This window comes from Dreissena polymorpha, chromosome 16, assembly GCF_020536995.1.
Source record: "Dreissena polymorpha isolate Duluth1 chromosome 16, UMN_Dpol_1.0, whole genome shotgun sequence".
Taxonomy (NCBI): Eukaryota; Metazoa; Mollusca; class Bivalvia; order Myida; family Dreissenidae; genus Dreissena; species Dreissena polymorpha.
Genome location: NC_068370.1, coordinates 4,348,676 through 4,373,675, shown reverse-complemented (window position 1 = coordinate 4,373,675; position 25,000 = coordinate 4,348,676). Strand labels below are relative to the sequence as shown.

General features: G+C 34.8%; 2 protein-coding genes across 12 annotated transcripts in view; both read left to right on the top strand.

Annotated features, from left to right (window-relative positions):
* LOC127862610 (titin-like) overlaps positions 1-13,411 on the top strand; it is a 27,145-nt gene extending 13,734 nt beyond the window's left edge. For 5 of the 10 annotated variants that reach the window (XM_052401803.1, XM_052401808.1, XM_052401807.1 and 2 more), the window contains exons 4-14: positions 1,357-1,665; positions 2,153-2,230; positions 6,427-6,495; positions 7,728-7,796; positions 9,064-9,141; positions 10,609-10,656; positions 11,130-11,195; positions 11,524-11,640; positions 11,919-11,996; positions 12,219-12,253; positions 12,383-13,411. In XM_052401803.1, coding sequence (XP_052257763.1) covers positions 1,357-1,665; positions 2,153-2,230; positions 6,427-6,495; positions 7,728-7,796; positions 9,064-9,141; positions 10,609-10,656; positions 11,130-11,195; positions 11,524-11,640; positions 11,919-11,996; positions 12,219-12,253; positions 12,383-12,850 — 1,415 coding nt within the window. In that variant the 3' untranslated portion in view covers positions 12,851-13,411. The remainder of the gene's footprint in view (positions 1-1,356; positions 1,666-2,152; positions 2,231-6,426; positions 6,496-7,727; positions 7,797-9,063; positions 9,142-10,608; positions 10,657-11,129; positions 11,196-11,523; positions 11,641-11,918; positions 11,997-12,218; positions 12,254-12,382) is intronic. The other 5 variants (XM_052401804.1, XM_052401812.1, XM_052401811.1 and 2 more) reach the window with 5 other exon arrangements.
* A 4,762-nt stretch (positions 13,412-18,173) lies between these two features.
* Positions 18,174-25,000, top strand: part of LOC127862607 (uncharacterized) — a 16,877-nt gene continuing 10,050 nt past the window's right edge. Inside the window, exons 1-6 of one of the 2 annotated variants that reach the window (XM_052401799.1) lie at positions 18,174-19,152; positions 19,771-19,871; positions 21,525-21,833; positions 22,487-22,636; positions 23,987-24,103; positions 24,970-25,000. The exon at positions 24,970-25,000 is cut by the window's right edge and continues 113 nt beyond it. In XM_052401799.1, the coding sequence (XP_052257759.1) occupies positions 18,530-19,152; positions 19,771-19,871; positions 21,525-21,833; positions 22,487-22,636; positions 23,987-24,103; positions 24,970-25,000 (1,331 nt within the window). In that variant the 5' untranslated portion in view covers positions 18,174-18,529. The remainder of the gene's footprint in view (positions 19,153-19,770; positions 19,872-21,524; positions 21,834-22,486; positions 22,637-23,986; positions 24,104-24,969) is intronic. The other variant, XM_052401800.1, reaches the window with a different exon arrangement.

Sequence of the window (25,000 nt, the reverse complement as noted above, 5' to 3'; positions counted from 1 at the left end):
ATGCGACATTCAAATATTGACTGTCGACTGATTTGTCGCGCGTCGAGAGAATGTCGTGTGTCGACCTAGGGGTGTTTAGGTCGACAAGCGACAGTTGCGCGATATTGGCTCGATATATCGTATTGAGCGTCGAGAGAATGTCGTGCGTCGAGAGAATGTCGTGTGATTTTTAGGTCGACAGGCGACATTCTCGCGATATATCATATTTACTGTCGACTGATTTGTCGTGCGTCGGGAAAATGTCGCGAGAATGTCGAGTGTCGCGCTCGACACACGACATTCTCGCGACATTCTGTCGACGCTCAATACGACGCGCGACAAATCTGTCCACAGTCAAGATTTTCGACACACGACACTTAACTTGGCACTATCCGGATTCCGTAGTCGACAGTCAAGATTTTCTGCGATTTTTTTTTTCTAAAACCCAGCGTCGTATTGAGCGTCGAGAGAATGTCGCGAAAATGTCGTGCGTCGACCTCCAAGGTCGACACACGACAATCAACTTGGCCCTATCCGGATTCCGTAGTGAACGGTGACTCATAAACATATTCAGGAACTTGTAGCGATTTTTGTCATGACAGATGTAAGAAAAAAAAATGCAGTTTCTAGCGCGCTCCTATGTTTAAAAAGCGACTTGGGTGTCTTGGATTCCCCATTTCCTGAACTGAATATTGTGGCAGAATAGTATGCACTCAATACGAATTTTATTGAAAATAATTATACTTTCAATAATTTGGGTTTGGATCCCAACGGGCCAGTTGTCTATACTGTGTAACAGTGTACCACATATTTAGCTTTGGAATAAGAAACATAGTAAAACAACCGAATGCGTTTGCAAATATATATATACTAATTTTAGAATAAGTGTCCGAGATGTGCAAGTCCAAATGTAAACGACCAAAACGACCTAGTTCAATAATTATTTATGTGAATCCAGCACATGATCTCTCTTGTATTGGCAGTCTAGTGAGGTCACAGTAGAGACAGTGCTATTTACCATTGCTCAGTCATCTGAGATAAAGGTTTGCACATGGATATACAAAATATCATGGTGGACCTGTACACAGAGTTAAGTACCAAAGGAAGAGGTCAGAGATATGCCTCTAGAATGCAATTAAACTTATCTCAATAAGTGTATGTCTACACTCTAAATTGAGGTAATTACTCTGCGTAAAGATGATCCATAACATAGAGGATCTATTTTTCAATCTTGTCCTTCATTTAAAAGATCAATGGTTGAGTGTACTGGTCCAGTTGCAGCTGATTATGATCTAACACGATCCACTCTGTCCAAACTGTGACCACAGAAGGATAGTTGGAAATAGTATTAATGCTAAATGTTAATATGGTTTACAGAAACGCTACAATTGAATCGACTGGTTACCCAAAACGTACTCGTTGGTCATTACAAGGCCGTAGAAGGGATGGAGACAGTCGACACAGACAGTTATAGAAAGCGTACACTGGTAGTCCTGCCCTTGGACCATCCGGAAATCCGTGAAATTGAGGTCAACGTTTTGGAGGACGACGGCGATATTTCCGAAATCTATGAGAGAGTGTTCAATGTTTCGAACATCTCAAGTTCACTGGAAGTTGTGGATACAATATACGTCGAGTTCTGTAAAGATACTCCTTCTCCAAAAATGTTCAAGCTTGATACGCCGGGTAGGTCACGGAAGTTATTTGCTGTATTATGTGACAGTTTATGTGATCTTTTTTGTTCAAAACATATAAAACGCTGATAAATAAAACACTATAATAAAAGTACACTAGAAGTAGATCCATAAAACAAAACAAAGTACGGTTGATTTTAATTGCAAATAAGTTTCTGCTGTTCAGCTGAAAACTATTTCATGATCATAAGACATTTACATTGTTGGGCAAACCCAATTTTTCTGTGCATATTTGTTCATACGATACACATACACAATGGTTGTTTTACAGATCGGTCTCTTATACAATTGTATACATATGTACCAGTGTTATCGATGGTCTTTCATCTATATGACATTAATATGAATATAGAATTTATTATATCGATATTCAAATTATGTTTACACAAACTGCAATTTGAACCTTACTTGTCTATTGTATTATCATATTGTCTTATTACTAATTGTAAAGTCAAATTAAATGATCTATATTGTGCTAGTTACAGCCCATCGCAAGCCAACCGAACCAGAAGAAGAGCCGCCAAGGCCGCCGCCGCGAATACCTGGTCCCCCGTCAGGTCAAATTTTGTTTTTAAATACATGCATACATGATTATCTTATTTGTTTCACTGTTATATCTATTTATTAGCTATGCGAGTTTTAAGTTTGAATGGAGTTAAACCCATTAGACCATTGCTGAATGCTGCGAAATAATGACAATTACTATCACGAAGATTTACGCAAGAGTTGTAAATGATGCCTGTCTTGAACTATTATTTCATTTATCCGCCGTTTTGGTTTTGAGTCTTATTTCAGAGATTGCTAAGTCATATTTTTTAGCACTGGCTACTCACGTAGTTTGTGCCTTATTCACATACACCTGCAAGTTGAACTATCAGATGCCTGAGATTTTCATTTTATGTACGCTGTTTATTATACCCCCACAAACAAAGTTTAGGGGGTATATAGAAGTGAACTTGTCTGTCGGTCTGTGTGTCTGTCGGTCGGTCCATATTAAGTGTCCGCTCTCTAATTCATGTTGTTTTCATCCGATCTTCACCAAACTTGGTCAGGCGTTGTATCTAGATGATGTCTAGGTCATGTTTGAACATTGGTCATGCCGGGTCATAAACTTGGTTACGGGTACACTTAGTGCGTTTTGAACATTCAGCATGTTGTCCGCTCTCTTATTCAAGTAGTTGTCATCCAATCTTCACCAAACTTGGTCAGAAGTTTTATCTAGATGATCTCTATGCGAAGTTTTAACATTGGCCATGCCGGGTCAAAAACTTGGTCAAAAGTTATATCTAGATGATCTTAAGACCAAGTTCGAACATGGGCCTTCCCGGGTCAAAAACTAGGTCACGGGGTCGCTTAGTGCGTTTAAAGCATTGAGCATGGTGTCCGCACTCTAATTGAAATTGTTTACTTCCGATCTTCACCAAACTTGGTCAGAAATTGTATATAGATGATCTCTATGCATTGTTTGAACATGGGTCATGCCGGGCAAAAAACAAGGTCACGGGATCACTTAATTCGTTTTACTCATTCAGTATGGTTTCCGCTCTCAATTTCAAGTACTGATCAACCGCTCTTCACCCAACTTTGCCAGAAGCTTTATCTAGATAATCTCTAGGCCATGTTCGAACATGGGACATGCCGGGTAAAAAACAAGGTCACGGGGTCACCTAGTGCGTTTTACACATTCGGCATGGTGTTCTCTGTTGCAAGTACTTTGCATCCGCTCTTCACGTGGGGGTATTCGTCACATCTGTGACAAAGCTCTAGTTATAGTCAGTTAATACTGTAAATGTACATATTGTTTTTAGCACTATTGTAGTCAAAACTTACTACAATGAACAGCGTACATCATGTTAACTTGAATGTAATTTTATATAATCTTGTTGGTCTTTGATTACAGTGCTGTTATTTAAATACTTAAAAGCATTTAACGTAGATTAAGAACACGTCATGCTGATGGTGTAAAACAATCGAAGTGGCTATTACCCCATTACACTTCGTCAACAAACATCACTCCAAAGCACACATGTAATTATAAGCGTATCCTTATCATCAACGTTTGAATGTGAATCAGCCAAAGTCCCTTCCGTCTCGCTAAAAACCAAATGAGTACATAAAACAATTAAGTTGACTTAAAGAACACAATATGTCAACATAAACATCAATTTTTTTATCATATATGTGTTTGCCATATTTAAACAACTTAGCGCTATATAGAACCATTTTGTTGTTCTTTATGCTTTTATACCCGATTTAGTCGAAGGTTGTCTAACTATTATATCCTCTCGAATGATTGACTTGCGGGTAATTTTTTACCTCGTTGGGGACACCATTTCTTTTTGCTTTATCACTTCTCACTTGTTTGTACGAATTTTGTTTCACGATTGTTTTCCAGATTATTTTCAAATTGTTTCCTAAACGTTCGCCAATGCACCGAAAAACGAAATTATCTTTCAAGCAACGGTTTGTGACGAAACTATTTGGCTTTCGATAGGGCACCTGTCGCAACCTTGTTTCAGTATGTGTGACTGGCTCTGTGAAATTAAATAAACACAAATGGATATCTTAAAGCATATCTAAAATGTTTTGTTGTAAACTTTGATTTAACTATGTATGGTAATTTCGTAACTCTGTATTCGTCAATTGGTACTGGGTTGTATCCACGGTGTGGTCAACGTTTATTCACCCTAAACCAGCTGTCATTTATTGTTGGTGTTTGTATCGTACTGAATTATTCGTTCAGTCGCTGTTCGATTATTTATATTCAATCGTATACAATATCACACTTTTATCAGTGAATGTAGCCTAAGTACAATGGTAATTTTCGTTTACAAGAATTGGGATACAAATACAACAAATTAATGTTTCCAGAAAATACAAACGAGCGTAAATGAGCTCCATGTATATCATAAGATTATTTAAATCTATTAATGTTTGCTAAATTATTAGACGCTTCATTTATATTGAAAATATTTTATATTAATTCGTTGGTTAATTGAATAGTTGCCAGACTAGTTTATGCCGAACCGAAAACGGCGAGTGAGTTGTGAATTATAACATTGTGTCAATGACAAATTGAATGTTAAACATGTACACAACTAACAGTGTACAAATTGAAAAATTGACCCATCTAATTTTCTACTCTAGTAATGCATTATTTTAAAATAAGTTTATGCACTTTAAACTATTTGACTTTCAGACTTTTCACACAAGATAGTTAACCATGACACACTTCGTTATCATAGCTATTTAAACTGAATTGTGAAAGCTTTAAGACACAAAACATTGGTAAAACTGCAACTTTTCTGACTTGATATCTCTTTTACTGTTCAATTCATATGGTTTGCAATACTAAGCTGCATCAACACATATCAATGCAAAGCATCGAGGTTAACGTGTACTTGCAATATGATCTTGTTTCATGTTGTTTACAATCCTACCTGTCTGAATAATGGATTGCGAAAACTGTTACACCTTCAAGTTTAAAGGGACCTTTTTGCGTTTTGGTAAAATGAAAAAAATGTCTAAAATATCCATTATATGCATCTATTGACGATTTAAAAACCTGGAAAGTATAAAGCGTTGGAACGCGAAACGATTGATTAATTTTGAGAGATCTGTTGCTGTCGTTATATTTTGTGATACTACGAGAGTTGCTTATAAGAAGTTTAATATACATCACTTATTGTACAAGCACGGATGGTCGATTGGTCTAAGTGCTACACTTTTACTCCAGGGGTCAGTGGTTCGAGCCCGGTAGAGGGTTACTTTCTTTTCTTAAATTTTATTATTGTTTTTTATTGGATGTTTTTAGATTTAGTTTTAACATTTATCAATATAAAACATTTAATGACAAAGTTCAATACATGCCAAAATCTGTGAAAAGGTCTCTTTAATAGTAAATGCATTGCCATTTAAAGACGCTGAGCATAGATGCTATTATATATAATTCTCAGGGCTAGAAAATAACACAGGTTGTACATACACTATATATAAATATATATTAATATTATGATATTACGGCGGGAACTATCCAATGTTTTGTTTGATGTTACATAATAGACTTAATCTTATTGATCACGCTGATGGCATGGATCGACTGTCCCAAAATGAACGTTACGGATAAACTATACCATTTAAGATGTTTATTGACATATTACATTAATATTTTGGACACAAACACAGCATAAATAAAGAATTATTTTGTGATATATCAACACTCCCATCAATTTATATTTAAACATAAAACTGCTTAACCTATAAACCTCAAAGAGGTCTCAGGCATATTCTCTTTAATCATACGATGTTGCTCAAAATGATACGATGTTGCTCAAATGTGAGCAGCTCGATTAATAAATCAGCATAACGATCTTCGTTTAATCGAACAATGCAATAGCGTTTTAACTGCGACAATTATATAATTATTATTGTAAACCTAATGTTGATAACTGAAATAATTGAGAATGGAGCCAAGAACAGATCGCTATTTCTTCCTGAATCAATCGACATTTGCAAATTAACCTATGCGGCTATTGTTCTGTGCTTTTGTCCGGTTTAAGCCAATGGAAGTGCTCATGTAAATCTGTTAGTCGTATTGTTCATTTCAACGAATACACATGTACAGATGATACCAACGAAACTACCAGGTTCATCTTTGAAGCTAAATTATTTCTAAACACGTTATTTGCATATTAACTACCGTGATTTCTCACAATATCGTTATGATTTTTGTTTATGTTATGTTCATATACAGGCGCACATGTACCCGCAGCCCCGGAAGTGTCGCCAAAACCAAAACCAAAGCCTAAACCAAACAAACCAGGTAAGGCTTTGCTCCAATATGAACATCTATTTATATAAAACACAGCCCTGTCTATTTACAGGCCAGCAATTGTAATTATATACGAGTAATAAGATGCAGGCATATATCAAATTTGTTTTTGGTGGAATGTTTAGACCAATTAATGTCATACTGATGGCGTGACTCGAATGTTTTAGACGTTAAAGGTTTAGGGGTAAAAATAACGTGTGGATCCAAACAATTACATTGTGGATACATTTGACTGTTTTAAATGTTTAACAAAAGGCAATAACAAAAAAACACAGATATTATCGGATATATGAAGACATACATCAATTAATATTTATCAACAGCTGTCAATTTTCTAAATTCTCTTCAATACTATACACGGGAGCTGCTTGACGGATGCGTCCACACAACACAAGTGTTATCTTGATTATTTTCCTATAATTAAAGAGTGTGGCGGCTTTGGAACTATCACAATTAAGTAATCATTAATGTTAACTGAATACTGATAACTGTAACAATTAAGGTATTGAACTCGCACCAATAATATATCGTCATGACTTCCTGATTCAATCTGTGGCGTCATATGTACGGAAGTGCCCTTTGCAACTTACCCAGCGCGGTTACTGTCCTGTGCAAACCTACATATTACATTAATATTTTGGACACACACACAGCATAAATAAAGAATTATTTTGTGATGTATCAACAATCCCATCAATTTATATTTAAACATAAAACTCCTTAACCTATAAACCTCAAAGAGGTCTCTCAGGCATATTCTCTTTAATCGTACGATGTTGCTCAAAATGATACGATGTTGCTCAAATGTGAACAGCTTGATTAATAAATCAACATAACGATCTTCGTTTAATCGAACAATGCAATAGCGTTTGAACTGCGACAATTATACAATTATTATTGTAAACCTTATGTTGATAACTGAAATAATTTAGAATGGAGCCAAGAACAGATCGCTATTTCTTCCTGGATCAATCGACATTTGCAAATTAACGTATGCGGCTATTGTTCTGTGCTTTTGTCCGGTTTAAGCCAATGGAAGTGCTCATGTAAATCTGTTAGTCGTATTGTTCATTTCAACGAATACACATGTACAGATGATACCAACGAAACTACCGGGTTCATCTTTGAAGCTAAATTATTTCTTAACACGTTATTTGCATATTAACTACCGTGATTTCTCACAATATCGTTATGATTTTTGTTTATGTTATGTTCATATACAGGCGCACATGTACCCTCAGCCCCGGAAGTGTCACCAAAACCAAAACCAAAGCCTAAACCAAACAAACCAGGTAAGGCTTTGCTCCAATATGAACATCTATTTATATAAAACACAGCCCTGTCTTTTTACAGGCCAGCAAATGTAATTATATACGAGCAATAAGATGCAGGCATATATCAAATTTGTTTTTGGTGGAATGTTTAGACCAAATAATGTCATACTGATGGCGTGACTCGAATGTGTTAGATGTTAAAGGTTTAGGGGTAAAAATAACGTGTGGATCCAAACAATTACATTGTGGATACATTTGACTGTTTTAAATGTTTAACAAAAGGCAATAACAAAAAAACACAGATATTATCGGATATATGAAGACATACATCAATTAATATTTATCAACAGCTGTCAATTTTCTAAATTCTCTTCAATATTATACACGGGAGCTGCTTGACGGATGCGTCCACACAACACAAGTGTTACATTGATTATTTTCTTATAATTGATGAGTGTGGCGGCTTTAAAACTATCACAATTAAGTAATCATTAATGTTAACTGAATACTGATAACTGTAACAATTAAGGTACTGAACTCGCACCAATAATATATCGTCATGACTTCCTGATTCAATCTGTGGCGTCATATGTACGGAAGTGCCCTTTGCAACTTACCCAGCGCGGTTACTGTCCTGTGCAAACCTATATATTGATTTTGCCGGGTTTTCGGCAAAGCGATCGTTTTTATCGTATGATTCATTTCAACGAATAAACGTACACGGATGATACCAAATACAATATCGATAGCATCTGTTCAGCTTAATTGTCCCCTACCGGTGAAACCGGAGGGGGCTTATGGTTTGCGCTCTGTGCGTCAGTCTGTCAGTCCGTCACACTTTTCTGGATCCTGCGATAACTTTAAAAGTTCTTCATATTTTTTCATGAAACATGAAACATGGACAGTTGGCAATATGGAGATTATGCACGTCATTTCATTTTGTTCCTACGTCAAGCATTATGGTTGTTCTGGAAACAACTAGACAAGAAATATTGCTGAAAATGGTGGATCCTGCGATAACGTAAAAAGTTCTTCATATTTTTTTATGAAACTTGAAACATATATAAATGGCGAAATGGAGATTATGCACGTCATTTCATTTTGTTCCTACGTCAAGAATTGTGGTTGCTTAGGCAGCAAATATACTAGAATTATTGCTGAAAATGGTGGAGTTTCACCGGTAGGGGACTTACATTGCTTGGCAATAGTCTTGTTATTGCTACAACTGATTATTCCAATATAAATTACCAAAAGGCCCTTAAGATTGCTTTCTTGTTCAAATCAGGCGCTCCACCAGTAATTCTACCAAAACCAAACCCAATTGAAACAACAAGCCAACCATTAGGCGCCTCTGCACACAAGGGTAAGGCTTTTTAGGAACTAAAAAATAACACAATTTGCTCCACTATTCACAGTCCTTGGATATAAAACAAATTATTATTTGTTTACTATCCTAGTTTTATTTAAAGGGGCCTTTTCACAGATGTTGGCATTTTTTTAACTTATTCATTATATGCTTTATATTGATAAATGTAAACATTGGATCGTAAAAGCTCCAGTAAAAAATCAAGAAAAAATTTAAAAAAAGGAAAAGAACAATGTCCGGAGCAGGTTTCGAACCAGTGACCCCTGGAGTCCTGCCAGAGTCCTGAAGTAAAAACGCTCTAGCCTACTGAGCTATTCCGCCGAGTATACATCATTGACGTATTTTGTACCTTATATAAGCAATCTTCGTAGTTTCACAAAATTTAACGACAAAAACAGAACTCTCCAAATTATTCAATCGTTTCGCGTTGCAACGCTTTATAATTTTTAGGTTTTAAAATCGTAAAAAGATGCATATAATGGCTATATTAGAGCATGGTTAATGTTCAGTATTACTGTTTCCTCACAAATATCATAACTAAAACGAAAACTTACGAATCTGAAACAACTTTTTTCAATTTTGTCAATTTACCAAAGCGTGAAAAGATCCCTTTAAATACTAAGGGGCAATGCAAGCCAACATTTTTACGATATTGTCTTGAATTTTAATTGACTATTTGTTCATGTTTCCTTGTTGTAATTTTGTTTCATACAATTTAAACCCATTGACTGATGTAGACTGCTATGTTACGGTTAAATAAAATCAAACCGTGTAAAAATATATGCCAAGTTGTTGGAAAACGGGGATAAATGGATGTCCGGACTGTGTCGTACCAGGTAAGAATATCGTGTCCGCATAAGCTAATCTCTGGAAACCTTTCCACATAGTTGGATTTTCTTTTTGGAGAGACTTTTATATAACGAACAATTCCATGATATTCGAAAGTGTCGTACCTAATAAGCCTTTTCAGACTGCACAGGCAAATCTGGGACGAGACTTTAAACACAAGACTTGTTTCCCAAGAACGCGGCTCAAATTAGAATGAATTTGAAACATGGTTAAACCTATAATTGAAAAAACATCAATGTATAAGTTAGATAGCTAGCTAGCAATACTAGGGTTCATGAACTACATAAACTATTTAAACTAAAATGGCCACTTCACAAATATTAATTTAATTGCTACTACAAAAGTCGACAATATTAAACCATTTATGCCTAGCGTCTAGAAAAAGGCCATGGAAAACAGCGTAGACTCAGATGAGACGCCGCATGATGCGGCGTCTCATCAGGGTCTGCGCTGTTTGCTTCAATGAATTTCTGTAAGAAATATTCTATATATAGAAATAAATATACTAGACATCCCTTATTTTGGAAATAAATTGATCCAATTTAGAAGGATGGGAGAGTCCACTAGGCATAAATGGGTTAAACAAGAACGCATGTGTGCGTGATTTGATTGTAGGTGCGCCTAAGGCCAACCGTGTTGAAAAACGAACTGTCCACCCCCCAGGTTAGTATATGTTTTAGTAAAAATACAAATGCCTTGTAAATAATTATAACGAATTTGAGGTCGACAGCAATATTAAGTACGAATACAAACTTTTTATTAAAGGTGTTACATTACTAACTGAATTAAAGTATGTCTATGAATTCTTTTAATTCTGTTAAACTAGTACAATGCAAATAATGTACAGACGTATAAATCAATAAAAACACAGCTGAAAAAGTAATAGACCTTTAATCTTAACTCATGCATTACCCAATACTACATTCGTATACATTAAACAATACTATATACGTATACATTACACAATACTATATACGTATTCATTACACAATACTTTATACGTATACATTAAACAATACTATATACGTATACATTACACAATACTATATACATAACACAATACTATATACGTATACATTAAACAATGCTATATAAGTATACATTACACAATACTATATACGTATACATATTGACAGTTATTGAGAAGGATGACCAACCACCCCCGTTGCCATTCAGGAATCCACAGAAACCTAAAACTGATGGTTTGAACATGTTTCTATATTTGCTGTCTGTATTGTTAATACTATTCTTATTAAAGTTGCTGAGCAAATACTCTTGTTTTAAAAGACTCTTGTTTTTATTACACGTATGAATATAGAACGTATAACTACGTAACAATATGAGTCGAAGCTGAGTATATCAACAAAACGTTATTTATTTTTTGTTTAATGTATGAAACGTTTATAAACTGTTTTCTCAACAAATGTTTACTTTATTTGACCACGTCTACGCATAATACGCATACACTATTTAAATCACACTGACTGTACCATTGAATGCATTCTACTATTCATTTTAATATATTTTCAGATAAATCTGCAGAAATAACACGTACTTACTACAACTCTCCGCAACCGGTAGTCCACGAAAGTGCGCCTGTTAATGCGGATGACTACGAAATACCGGAGGATCCGAAACACGCTCCAAGCAAGTTCTTAGTTCATTATTTCGCATCCATTTGTTATTCTTGTGTGTTATAGTTATGGCAGCGATTGAATACAAAACACGATCACACAAACATAGAAGTGTAATATTTGTAATCCTTTACAGTAACTAATGTTTCTAGCAAGGGGTATTTGGTTCTATATTAGAGGTTTTTGCAATGCAATTGAATGTGCTTCTACAATTTTATTTGCAAACGAATAACCACAGATGGACTTTGAAATCCCCGGCATTAACGTAAACTTCATTCCTGTATTTTTTAGACGTGTCAAAGGGGCAGCCTGCACACGTAGTATCGCCCCCTGGTTTTGACCTTGCCTCCATGTATTCTTCTTCTAGTGGTATAAAGCTTTATTGATTATTTACACATATATATATATATATATAAACATATTAATTGCATATTAAAACGTTTTTGTTTACTTGCTTCGGCAGTTTAAGGGTTATAAAGGTATATAACAATACCTTCTACACTTTGATCATATGAATATTGAAGCTGGAACACTTCGGTTTTAATCAAACAAATCGTACACGTTGTCAACTATGTATTTGAATTATTGCAGATGCCTATACTTTCAAAGAAGGAAAAGAGAAAGCGGTAAAATGTTAACATTTTCATTTAATTTACTATTGCTCATATAATACGTCTATTTAACAAATATTCGCAAATATACTCATGAATTCTAACAACTGAATATTTTAACACACTACGTCTTTTCATTTAAAGCACAAAGGGATATTCAAGTTTTTGAAAAAAAGAGAAACATCCCCAGTCAAACCAATGATAGCCAACAAAACACCTGATAATCGCCAAGACCATGATGATGATTGCGTACTTTACGACGAGGTTAAAGAAGAGGACATGCTAGATGAGAAGACGGGCCTGAAGAAGGGCGCCGCAAAGGTTGCTGCGAATACTGCCATTGTCAAACCGATGACATCGAAGGGTTCAATGGCGCAGAGTAGCCAATCCAAATTAAAGCCGTTCATCGAGCTTAACTGCAGCGAACTCGTTGAAAGATTGAATCTGTGTAAGATGCATGCCTTGGCGAAGGAATGTGAGGAAGGCCGATTAGACGGCGGGTTCTTCAAGTCTCTTACATCTAGCGATCTGGAATCTGCACTTCATTTGCAGAAACTAGATGTGTTGAAGCTTTTACAAATGAGGGACAAAAATTGGATTCCCAATGACTGAAATTAGTATTGTGAAACTTTGAGTACTGTCAAATTTAGAGTCGGTATTGATTAGCTACAAGTCTATGTACCGCTTTTTATAATCCAGACATAAAACAATGAGCATAGAATTGATTCGTAAAAAGACTTAATGTAGCGCATATACAAATTATTAGTATCCCATAATTTGATACTTTGATTAAATCAACTAATTAGGTAATTTCTTTGTTGAACCGCGGCCCATATATGTTTTCAATTATTGAACATTGCATCATTTAATCTTTTTTCAATCGATACATTGATTTTGCTGTGGATGTGGGTTTTAAGCTGTTTTCAAAGATCTAACCGTGAACTGATGTTGCATTATTTTGCGTAACAAAGGGAAACCAGTCACAGTCGTTCTATATGGTTTATAATTGAAAAACATGTTCTCTATTTAATACCATATCGACATTCATAAAATAGTGATCTATTGATGATTAGTTACTTTGAAATGTTTTAAAGAAAACAATATTTTTTTAAAGATAACACATTGGTTAATTCAATTTGGTGTGAACTCATCGTTATTAAATATTGGCTATGAGTTTGTTTATTTTTTATTCGCCTTTTAACACTTTCTCATCTACGTTTTGCGATACTTGAATACATTGGACACTTAAATCTGAATATAGTAAAAACCAACGACACTGTATGCACATGCATTATGCCCAGTTTTCTCCGAACAATGCTCATTTATATTTAAAAAATGTATAACACTACTTGAAGCCTTTCCTTCTTTTAGAGTAGCCTTCAACTTCGGTCCGATATATGTTATAGGGCTGAATTTAAGGTAACGTAAAGGGCAGAAGGGCACTAAATGGTATTAACAATTTCGTAAAATGTGTATACATTGGCGTTACTGCTGCTGCTACCATAATAACGTGTTTATCTGGAAGGTTGTGCATATATTACCACACTGATGTGCATGTGTGGACTATGTTGCAAGCATTACCATATCCACGTGCTTACATGGAAGTTTATGAAGATATAAAAGTATATACATGTTTAGGCCCCCGGTATGGTGGCATATAGCAGTTGAACTGTCCGTCAGTATGTAAGTATGTGTGTATGTCAATCTGTCCGTCCGAAAAAAACACTTTAACGTTGGCCATAACTTTTTGCATTATTGAAGATAGAAACTTGATATTTTGCATGCATGTGTATCTCATGAAGCTGCACATTTTGAGTGGTGGAAGTTCAAGGTCAATGTCATCCTTCAAAGTCAAAGGTAAAAAATAAATATTTTTTTCAAAGCGGCGTTCTCATGAAGCTGCACATTTTAAGTGGTGGAAGTTCAAGGTCAAGGTCATATTTGAAAATATGAATGTCGTTGATTCTAAAACATGTTTACATATTTTAAATAAAAAAAGTTTGTGCAAGAACGGTTAAGTGCATTGGAAAACAGTTTTCAGAGGGGGTAATCACGTGATAATCAAGATGGCGACGTCCATACCGAGACAGTTATTTTTCGCCGTTTTATACCCTTTATTACTTCTGTTTATTTTTTAAATGACGCTCACTTTCCAGCCATATCCGTAAAAAGTCGATTAGCGTTTATTTCGTATTTAAATTCGCTTTATATCTCGACTTTACTCCACGCAAATTTTCTTAGTGGAGCACTAATTAGGTCATCCCTCTAAGAAACTTCGCACCGGGTAAAGTCGAGATATAGAGCGAATATTACTGTGAAATAAAAGCCAGTAACTTTCTTCCTAATATGGCTGGAAAGTGATCTGAATAAAAAATAATAATACACGTAATAAATGGTATTAAACGACGAAAAATACCTGCCTCGGCATGGACGTCGCCATATTGTTTGTCACGTGATTACCCCCTCTGGTTTGTAATGTGTAAATACAGACAATATAAGCTAACGCAATAATAAAAGTATTTTGATGTTATCTACAGAGTCGAAGGTTCTTTATTATTAGGTCTTTCGGCCGAATAATTACGTATACAATAAGGTAGATATGCAATGCATAATTGTTGTTTTTATCCCGTTACGCTGCAGAAGTTATCGGAAGGTTTTTACGTGGTCGTGCTTAGATTAATCGGGTAAAGTTGTTCGTGGTTCGCTAACACAGATAATAAATTATAGTACAGCAAATAAAAAATCCATAAATAGAGTTATAATAAAAAGTTAGAGTGGGTATGCATCTCATTTTTAGTAGAAATATTCGCAAGTCTACTGTTTGATGCGATTTTGTTGTTGTTGATATTTTTGATATCAACATTATATTCGGTTAGTGTATGTATTTGAGGTGATCATATGGGAAGTTGTCTTAATTGGATACATAATGTTTTCACAATTTCAATTTGCACTCTGCAATGTGACATGTGATGAACCGGTTTCCATTTTTTTCCCCAAAAATTAGGTCTCTCCTTTTCGTCGGCGGGTCGCATTGCGTTATACTTGGTGTACTCCATGTGTATTTGTGAAGTTGGGTTAATCTCATGTGTTTTACACCTGCGACGTTATTTAAAAGTATGGTATGTGTGCCCAAGATGTGCAAGCAAAGAAGAATAAACATTTAATAAACTTTATACAAACATTAAACTTATAATGTTGACAGGTAATTGAAAGTGTATTCCTTTGCTTACTGTCATATAACTTGTTCAATAACTCTAATAAGACAGATAGAGTGTACCGGCGAATAGAGGTGACGTCATGAAAACTGGCATGTCTATATAGTGACTAGTTGAAATTATCCAACTCCCAGCTGCCGATCATGACAGTCGGGTTTGCCACTGGTGAAGGCTTTTTTATTGTAAACTCGCCATCTGAAATCAAGGCGGCACTTAAATCGGTTATATGAGTGAGCCACATAGAATTTTTTCTGACATAAATAAACAAAACGTATCATAAATAATATATATATGTTCCTTTTGAGCAAAAGTAAACAACTTATGTGATATGGTGTGCTTGCATAATAATAATATTAATCAAAGTTTAAAACACGTCAGTTGTTCCACAAAATGTATTCGTTATTGCAATGGAAAACCTCAAGACATTCCGAATTTTAAAATAGGTTAGTTAATTTAAACAAAGGAAGAACTGCAAACAATGCATTGCGAGTGGTATATTAATAACATGTGCCAATAAACCATTAGCAACGATAAGGATGTGTTCTTATTTAAATAACATTGTTATACCACTGTTATCATGGTTATACACTACATACTTCCAGCATGAGACCAGCCCAACTTTCACTCGGACGAAAAAAAAGTTATGCGTTACATTTTTTTTTCTATAAACGGTGTAGTAGCAGATTTCATCAAGTTTATTTTTAGCAGTACTCCACAAAAGACTCTTACAATTATGTCACAAAGATAAACATAGTAATAGCATATGCATAAGCAGTATCGTATACGGTAAAGAAAAGGCTATGGAGTAAAATACGTGTTATATATGAAAGATTAATATTTTAAGTTAATTAACAACATCAGAAATATTATTTCTTATAATCAGAGCTTCTTTTACACCTTTGACTTTCTGAATAAGGTAAAATTTAGCAATGAGAAAAATATTATAATGAGAACAGATTATACATAATCTAAACACATACATCCTACATTTTTCATTTGAAAGAGGTCTTGTCGACCGCATGAAACTGAATTATTACACTAAACTTATCCGCAAACACTGTTCAAACAATTCATGAATTGAAACTATGACAATTATATTTTTCTTCCCACCGATATAAATCTTCCTTGTTTGTGCAGTATATTGACAACGCTCATTTAAAGATGCATATTTACGAATAATAATAAGTTATATATAAATATATATATATATATATATTAAAAAAACAACGTATGTTTAAAAACATATTGTTTTGTTATATTCTTTACTTTTTTATATTAAAGCCCATCACAATTGTTATTTTTGTAATATAAAGCATTGACTATTAAGTATGTAAACTATACTGGCTCGAGTAATTTATAGGGGCCTTTTCACAGATTTTGGCATGCATTAAAGTTTGTCTTTTAAAGCTTTAAATTCACAAATGTTAACATTGGGACTAAGGAGCTTCAGGAGAAAAGAATACAATTAAAGAAAAACACATACACAAAGTAATCCTCCACTAGGATCCAACCACTGACCCTTGGAGTTAAAGTCTTACGCTTAAACCACTCGGCGATCCGTGCGCATGGGTGTGTGCAATTCAGAAGTTTATTTTCATGTCATCGCTGAGTATTCATGACTGCATTATGCACAGACCTGCTCCTGTGATCGTTCAAGGGAAAATATTTTATTTTGAGCAATTAGGGCAAATTTGCAAATTTATTTCGGCCGCCCGGGTATTTTCCCGCAAAATAATTCTGCAAAAAGGCGTGTTGCCAATGAGACTGTGATATGCACAAGTTCACAATTTAAAGACAATTCATGTCTGGTTGCCCCTAAAAGGACAAGGTAACCACGCCAATGGGGTGTTGACAATCAACAAAGACCCTCTTTCCACCAATCGCGGGCTGCGCCGCCTTCATTGCCTCTAAAGACAAACGTCACCAGCCGTCGACCCTTACCCAATACTGTTTCACAAGCACGTTTAGATTGTCGCGGTCGCAACGTGCACGCTCTAGCTCTGCCCGAGCCATCCTTGCTCATTTAAAAAAGTGAATTTTATACTTTATATAAGCAATCCTCGTAATTTCACATAATAGATCTATATTGTCCTTGCAAATAGAAGAAGTATACTGTAATGCGCATGCGCACTAAGTCTATTAATGCGGATTTGTAAACTGTGTGATTTTTGAAGGCGTTAGTTTGAACCTCATTTATGTCGTGCATCTTAAGCATACAGTTTGCAGAGTATAAATGAACAACACTCTGGTAAAAAGGGGCTTAGTGCACGTGCGTAAAGTGTCGTCCCGGATTAGGTTGTGCTGTCCGTAAATGCTAATCAGGGACGACACATTCCGCCTAGACATGATTTTCGTTTAGATGTTACTTACTTTAAACAAAACATTCTATATTAGCATTAACTGTTAACCCATATTAGACTGTGTATGTATTTACGAGACATGTCGTCGATATGACCCTTAAATATCGCAAATAACAAATAGTTTTTTTAGACATAATATAAGCTGAAAGAACAACAACAGTGTGCCGCTGTGTTCTGTCTTTTTCAAAAATCAGTTTTTAGTTCATATTATGTATTGAATTCAAAACCAAAGATCCCGCAAACTATTTAAACCACATTCGCTATTTCTGTTTTACTTGGTCAAAATGCAAATGGTTTATCTACCAGGAAGAAATAATATCTTTCGTAAGACTCAACTTAAAAATTGGTAAAATGACAAGGTAATCATTGTAATTTAATCCGTCATACGCAGTTGGTGTAATGCGCATGCATATCGATATCTTCAAAAGGAGTCGTTTAATCTGTAACCTAAATTCTTAGGAGATATATGAAATATTAACATGTGTGCATGAGGGAGTGTTCACAAACATATTATTTGTAAACGAACTTTCAGCTAATATTCCAGAACATGTCGGATTTATCTGAAATATACATCATGTTGTTATTACATTTGGTAACACAATCAAAGCTAATATTCTTCTAGTGTGTGATATGAGTGATATGAATTATATATAAGAAATGATGTGGATTACAATAAACTCGTCTTCAGTAATACACCTAAAAATAATAATTACAATATGAGTTTTCCCGCGTACTCGACCAGCGAATCCGAGTTCAAGTGGTCAACGACATCGTATAGACTTGACGAACTTGGTAGACGATTTAAATTTCCTCGAGTTGTTCGTTTAGCTGAAGGATATTGTTCCGACATTGAAGCAGAAGGCTTCTCAAAAGATGACATCATTGGAATCGATAATGTCTTAACTATTGAGAAGGTTGCAGCCCACTTTGCCAACAGAAAAGGCGGGGCCACGTCAATTGGTGATGACGAACGAAGTTACGAACGGCTAAGCGAAGACATATTGGTACCTTTAAATTACAAAGGGAAAGTCAAAATCAGAAACCAAGGAATAAAATATTCAACTGTTCGAGAACTAGTGGAGGACTTTCCGCGTTTTGCAAAAGTATGTAAAAATCAACCGGCTATAGGAGCGGACGATAGACCGTTACAAATACTGGCCGGAACAACGATAGAATTGGTGCAAGTGGTTGCTGGGAGAGACAACCAACCGGGTGAACTCGTAGTGCAGTTCCAGATCCTAGACAAGCCGGTGTACGCAAAGGTGTCTGTCCTCGAGACAGGACTGTTTCGAGCAGAATCCGACGATGCGGAATATACAATCAAAGAAGTAGTTGACAGGTAATGAGCATTCAAATATTTTTATCATATTTTATTTTATTGTTGACTTTGCTAGTTAGCGCAGCCATGTCATAAGTTGTAATAGCGTGGACATCCCTTCCCATGGATGAATTACTCTCAGCAGCGCACAACAGACCTGACTGGAGGAGTATTTCTGTATCGTCGTCCCTCATCCCCCCTTCCCAACGGCCAAACCGGTCAAGAGAATGATGATGATGATGGTTATAATTATTACATTTATGATGATTCCATATTTTCCGTCATTGATTCACGCCATTCTTGAAACATCGTGGCAATACATGAGTCACGGTGTTCTCCTGATAAATTAAATCTAAATATGTATGCAAGAAAATCTGGCATTTAAGTTTTTATTTATGGGTTCTGCATATAGAATTCGAAGACATTTTGAATGCATACGTTAATGCAAATGATTTGTGAAGAATTAACTTACGATCTCTAAGTTAAAAAAACTTTGCATGTTTTAAACCATCTTACTGTACAAAAAGGGTTTGAATTATATAAATATATTCATATATTCTACTCATGTATGTTTTATGTAACCTGGTAACAAATAAGTTATATGTGTTCGTTTCAAATAATACGACCGTTACTTTCAAGGTTTAAATTACCGCAAGTCGTAAAGTTCATCGACGATGAGATTCGAAAGGTTTACACCAAGGACATTCTTGAAGGCATCGGAAACATGCGAACAATCACAGGTTGATTTAATTTCATTGAAAGTCACACCAAATTTAATATAACATTGTTTTATAATGAATGAGTGTTTTTTTATCATAGAATTTACTCTGTATACACTGTTTAGAAGAGTTTGTCAAAGAAAATGAACCTGAATGAAAGAAAAAATAGATTTAACAAAACACAAATGATGTATTACTCCTTTGTTATTATGTATAATAAAATGTTATAGAAAGCATTAATTGACGCCACACTTTATGGTATTTTTATTTTAGATATACAAATTATTATAACTGATTTTTACTATTTTGTTTGAAATTACGATATTTAAACTTTATTAAAATAAAACATCTTGAAAATATGTTTTCCTTTAAAACATATTTTGTTTATTAACCAAAAACTTGATAAAACTGGCACTCCCGATCGGGCTGTCTCTAATCGCAACAATAAGATTTGGAACCTAAATGATTGGAGGCAAACCTGCAATGTGTAAAATTGACCGAAAATAAATCAAAATGAAATTCACGCACTGTATTAGTAAACTCATTTGTTAAATGTATTTGTCCATGGCTTATTTACAGGAAATGAAATGATTTCAATTACACGATTTATGTTTGGCTGCATTAGTTTCAGTTTGTTATTGGCAATGAATGTATGTAGCAAGATTTATAAAATGGTGTGATAGTCGAATAGTTATATTGGTTGAATAGGGGTCTTTATTCGCGTGGCATGAACAAGTGCGGATTTATATAAGAAGATTATTTTTCAAAAGTTAATTCGATTACCCAACACTCGTCGCGAGTAGTTACGATGGTATTCATATGTCAATTTAACGTGTATTTTCCACATACCACATATCTACATTTGTTTTCTTTGCAGATTTTTTTATTTTAAAACTGTTTACACAAAAGATGGTCTGTGTACATATTACATCCGTGTAAGATGTAGCTAAGTCCTTGTTCATGGTCAAATGGTCGAAATTAATATGAATATACACTCCACATACGAACACACATATATACAGGGCGCTTATTCAAATAGGACTTTAAATTATTCCCATTTTCCAATCTATGATGCCGAATACGTTTTATTGAGGTATTCTGCCCTAACCCTACACACACTATTAATAAATTAAACAATAACAAACTTAAAAGATGTACTGATATTTTATAGGTGTTAATTATCGTGTTAAGTAAAGAAATGAGATGCAATTTATGCATCTTATTCATCGCAGTAAAGATAGTTAAACTTTTATGTTCATCTAAAAGATGAGATTGTCCATACATTGTTTGACTTTTTTTAAATATAAATTTGTTAATAAAGTTTCACGCTAATTGATGTTATTTACAAGTTACTAGCACGTATAAATATATACCGATAAACGAACGATTTGGATTTACACTGTTCTTTGAGCGATAATTAATATTTTCTGATTGATTTTTAATGTTAAATGATCCTAGATTTGTTAATTAATGGTGTAGTTGAACACAGCTGAATCCTTTTTGCAGTTCCAGTTTGACTGTTTTTATTAATGGGACTCTCACCGGTTTTGCAAAGAAACTTGTTCTGGGCATATTCTTCATAATACACAACATCTTCGTATGAAACGGATTTCATTTAGAATATAAAATTTTCAAAGTTTTATGAAATACATAAATAACTTTAATGATGTTTAGAAACCCTCCAACTGAATCGAGTTGTTTCTCAAAATGTCCTCGTGGGCCACTACAAACCCGTCGAAGGATATGGTCCAACGGATACTAAAAAGGTTAAAAAGCGAACCCTTGTGGTTCTTCCTATGGATCATCCGGAAATACGAGAAATCGAAGTCAATGTTTTGGAAGACGGTGGAGATATATCCGACATTTACGAGAGAGTATTCAACGTATGCAACATCTCGAACTCATTGGACGTTGTTGATACAATTTACGTAGAATTCAGTAAGGATACTCCGACTCCGAAGATTTTCCAGTTGGACGATGCTGGTGAGTTAATATTCCTTTTTTTTATTTAAAAATATTGGTGGCGTTCTTGCGACACGTAACTCGTTAGTTTTTTTTATTGATAACTTGCAATGAGTTAAGAACACAGTCGTAGTGATGAAACGATACATCTCCTACTGACCCAGTTGACTTATTATTATATTCATTTGTGTGCGTGTAATAGATGACGCGTATTCAAACGAAAATAACTGATTTACCATGTTTTTCATTTCGATGATGTTACAACTGTAATAATTATGCACATCTTTAGAGGATATTGTTATGTGTATTGAATAAGGAGTGTTTTAACAGGTCATTTACATTAAATGTATTATGCAATAAGACAATAATGCATATTGAATTTTCTTGATCTTTGACATGTGTTATTCATACATTTTAGATCAAGATTCAAGAGAAATAACTTACCAAGATTAATCTTTATTCTAATGCATTTCCGCTTTGACATAATTAAAAAACATTTTAAATACAGTTAAAAACAGTTGTGTAACAACCAAATTCAAGGACATGCTTCAGCTATTCACATTTAACATTTTGTCTTAAAAGAAAAGAAAAAAACAATTTTCACTAGTGCTTTGTAAATTATTTTTACCGAACAAAATTTATTACATTTACATATATTAATGACTTTCCATCAGCCCATGCCAATGCAACTGGCAGGAGACAACTGGACCAACCCGCCGGGCCTCTACCTGTGCCTAAACCACCAAAACCGTTACCACCCTCACCCGGTGTTGATGGCGGTTCTTTATCACCCTCTAATAGCACGCAAGCACCACTAGCTCGAGGTTAACCAGAACCCTTAAGTTTTCTAGTATGTTTGTTGGTGTCTTTAAAAAAAGGAGACATTTGTAAATAAGTGTGAAATTAAAGTATGTTTGTTGGTGTCTTTAAAAAAGGAGATTTTTGTCAATAAGTGTGATATTAAAAATTTGGAAAAAAATACTTGACGTAGTATAACGTCTTCGATGATAAAACATGTGTCAAACATGTAGTCGATGTTTATCAAACTAGAGGTTTAAATACAAAAAATACTCTCGTATATGTATACTTTCGCAGATGTGGCTAAAAAAAGATAAAATTAGTTCATGGTCTACCAAATTCTAATGAAGGAATTCGTGGGTAAGTAGTAACACACTGATGACAGAACTCTGGGGTCGCAGTTTGATAGCCCCGCTTTAGTCTTTCGCACGAGAAGTTAAATGGAGATGCAACACATGGCAATGACGACATGGAACCTTGAACGTGAAGTGTCGTGTAATTCGTACTTTTTTTCTGACCTCACAACTCTAATGTGGTTGACGACGACCATATGGAAGAAAGCCCTGTTAACACAATAACATATCTCCTACACAACCAATCGTTAATTCCTACCATATAAATCGCAGATGTTTGATTCTCTTTCTACCCAATCGTTAGAACTGCGATAATGTATCCACGGTTCGATCTGTCAGTTCCTATAGACATGCTACTTTATTAGCAAGCATTAGTCATACAGACAAGGTAAACAAAGAGTTCGTTATAACTTAGATGTACAATAGTTTTTGTAAAATAAACAATAATTTCCCGTTTTCTTTGCTGCAAACAGGTCAACAATATGTTTTATGTATATGCACAGTATTTGTTTTTGGTGAGAGATGAATGAATTTCACAGTTGTGTATGTTATATATTAATATATGTGTACGCCACAAACGGACCAAAAGTGTTTGCTCCTTGGTTTTTATGCATTATATCTTTTGGCTTCGTTCTGTTTTCGTTACAATTCTCTATCAATTTGTGTTAAGCGTTTTTCTTTGTCAACAAACAACATGCGAAAACCACCGCTGTTTTATTCAAATTCTTTTTAAAAACATTACAAAAATAAGTGTTTTTATCAAGGACCGTGTAAACCAGAGAAAAAATATAAAAAACGTCTGACCAATCGTCCAAACTTATTATGTTTTTCATAGCTATTCTTTGCGTTTTAATCGCCACATCGCTGACATAAATTATAAACACGTAGCTCTAAAACATTGACGTTGTATGCATGTTTGTGCTTTGTCAAGCCATCGTACACGCTTGCTTTTTTATGCACATGTTTCACATAACGCGTCTGAACATAGATACAAATCTTTGATCCAATCTTTCTGTTGAAAAGGTAAGCAGCCTTCACCACAAGCCAACAAACCTGCATCTCTATCACTCAGTCCACCGTCCAAGCTTCCGGAGGAATCTTCTTCCCAGACGGACTATGAGATTATGTCTCCATCACCAAGTAACACGTTACTCATGTCAATTGACAATTACATGACGAATAGGTTGCTGTCATGTTTTGCTTTTGCCGTCCTATAGTAGCATGTCGCTAGTATGAGGACGTGAACTGCGATGGCCATGTTCTTACTACAATTATATACTTATTAGTTAAAAAATACGTTTAAACGATATATGTAATGGTTTGTGATTATGTGGCATTCTTGCGAAACTGAGATTGGATTGTTATTGAAACTCTTATTTCAGTAATCATTTTAATTGATGTTATTTTCATCCCAACATTTTCGTTTATTTAGCTCCTCCTGATTGTTAATGATATTATAAACGATCAACATATACTATAGCACAAACTTACTCTTCTTTTTATGATCTTTTAAAATAGTAAACTTTATGATAGAATTTTTTCGCCGTAAATGCTCTTTATGTAATTAGTATATTAGTATATTTGCTAGACGTTAATTTATTGTTAACCAGACAATGCATTGTGTAAAGTTAACTGAATATGGTGACCACCTAGCGACCGAGAGGTCACGGGTTCGGGATTTTCCTCAAAGACATCGAGTACTGGTTTTAGGCCTAGGAAACGGACTCGAGAGTGTTTTTAATAAGCCTGATGCTTCCGAGGCAATTAAGTTTACATAAATAGGTTTAAACTAGCATCAATGAACGATAAGAAATTGATATGCATATAATATTAAATTCAAGCGTCCATTTTTAACAACAGAACTTTCAACTTTTATATTTTGTTCACCTGCTGAAATTGTACTTGTCTTTTACAAGTATATTAATTCAATTATTGCCTTAAAGTTAAAATAACAACGTCGATCTAAGCTGGCATGCGATTTCCACATCCTTGCTTTTCTTTTTGAGTGTCTTCATCGCAGAAAAGTCAACAAACAAC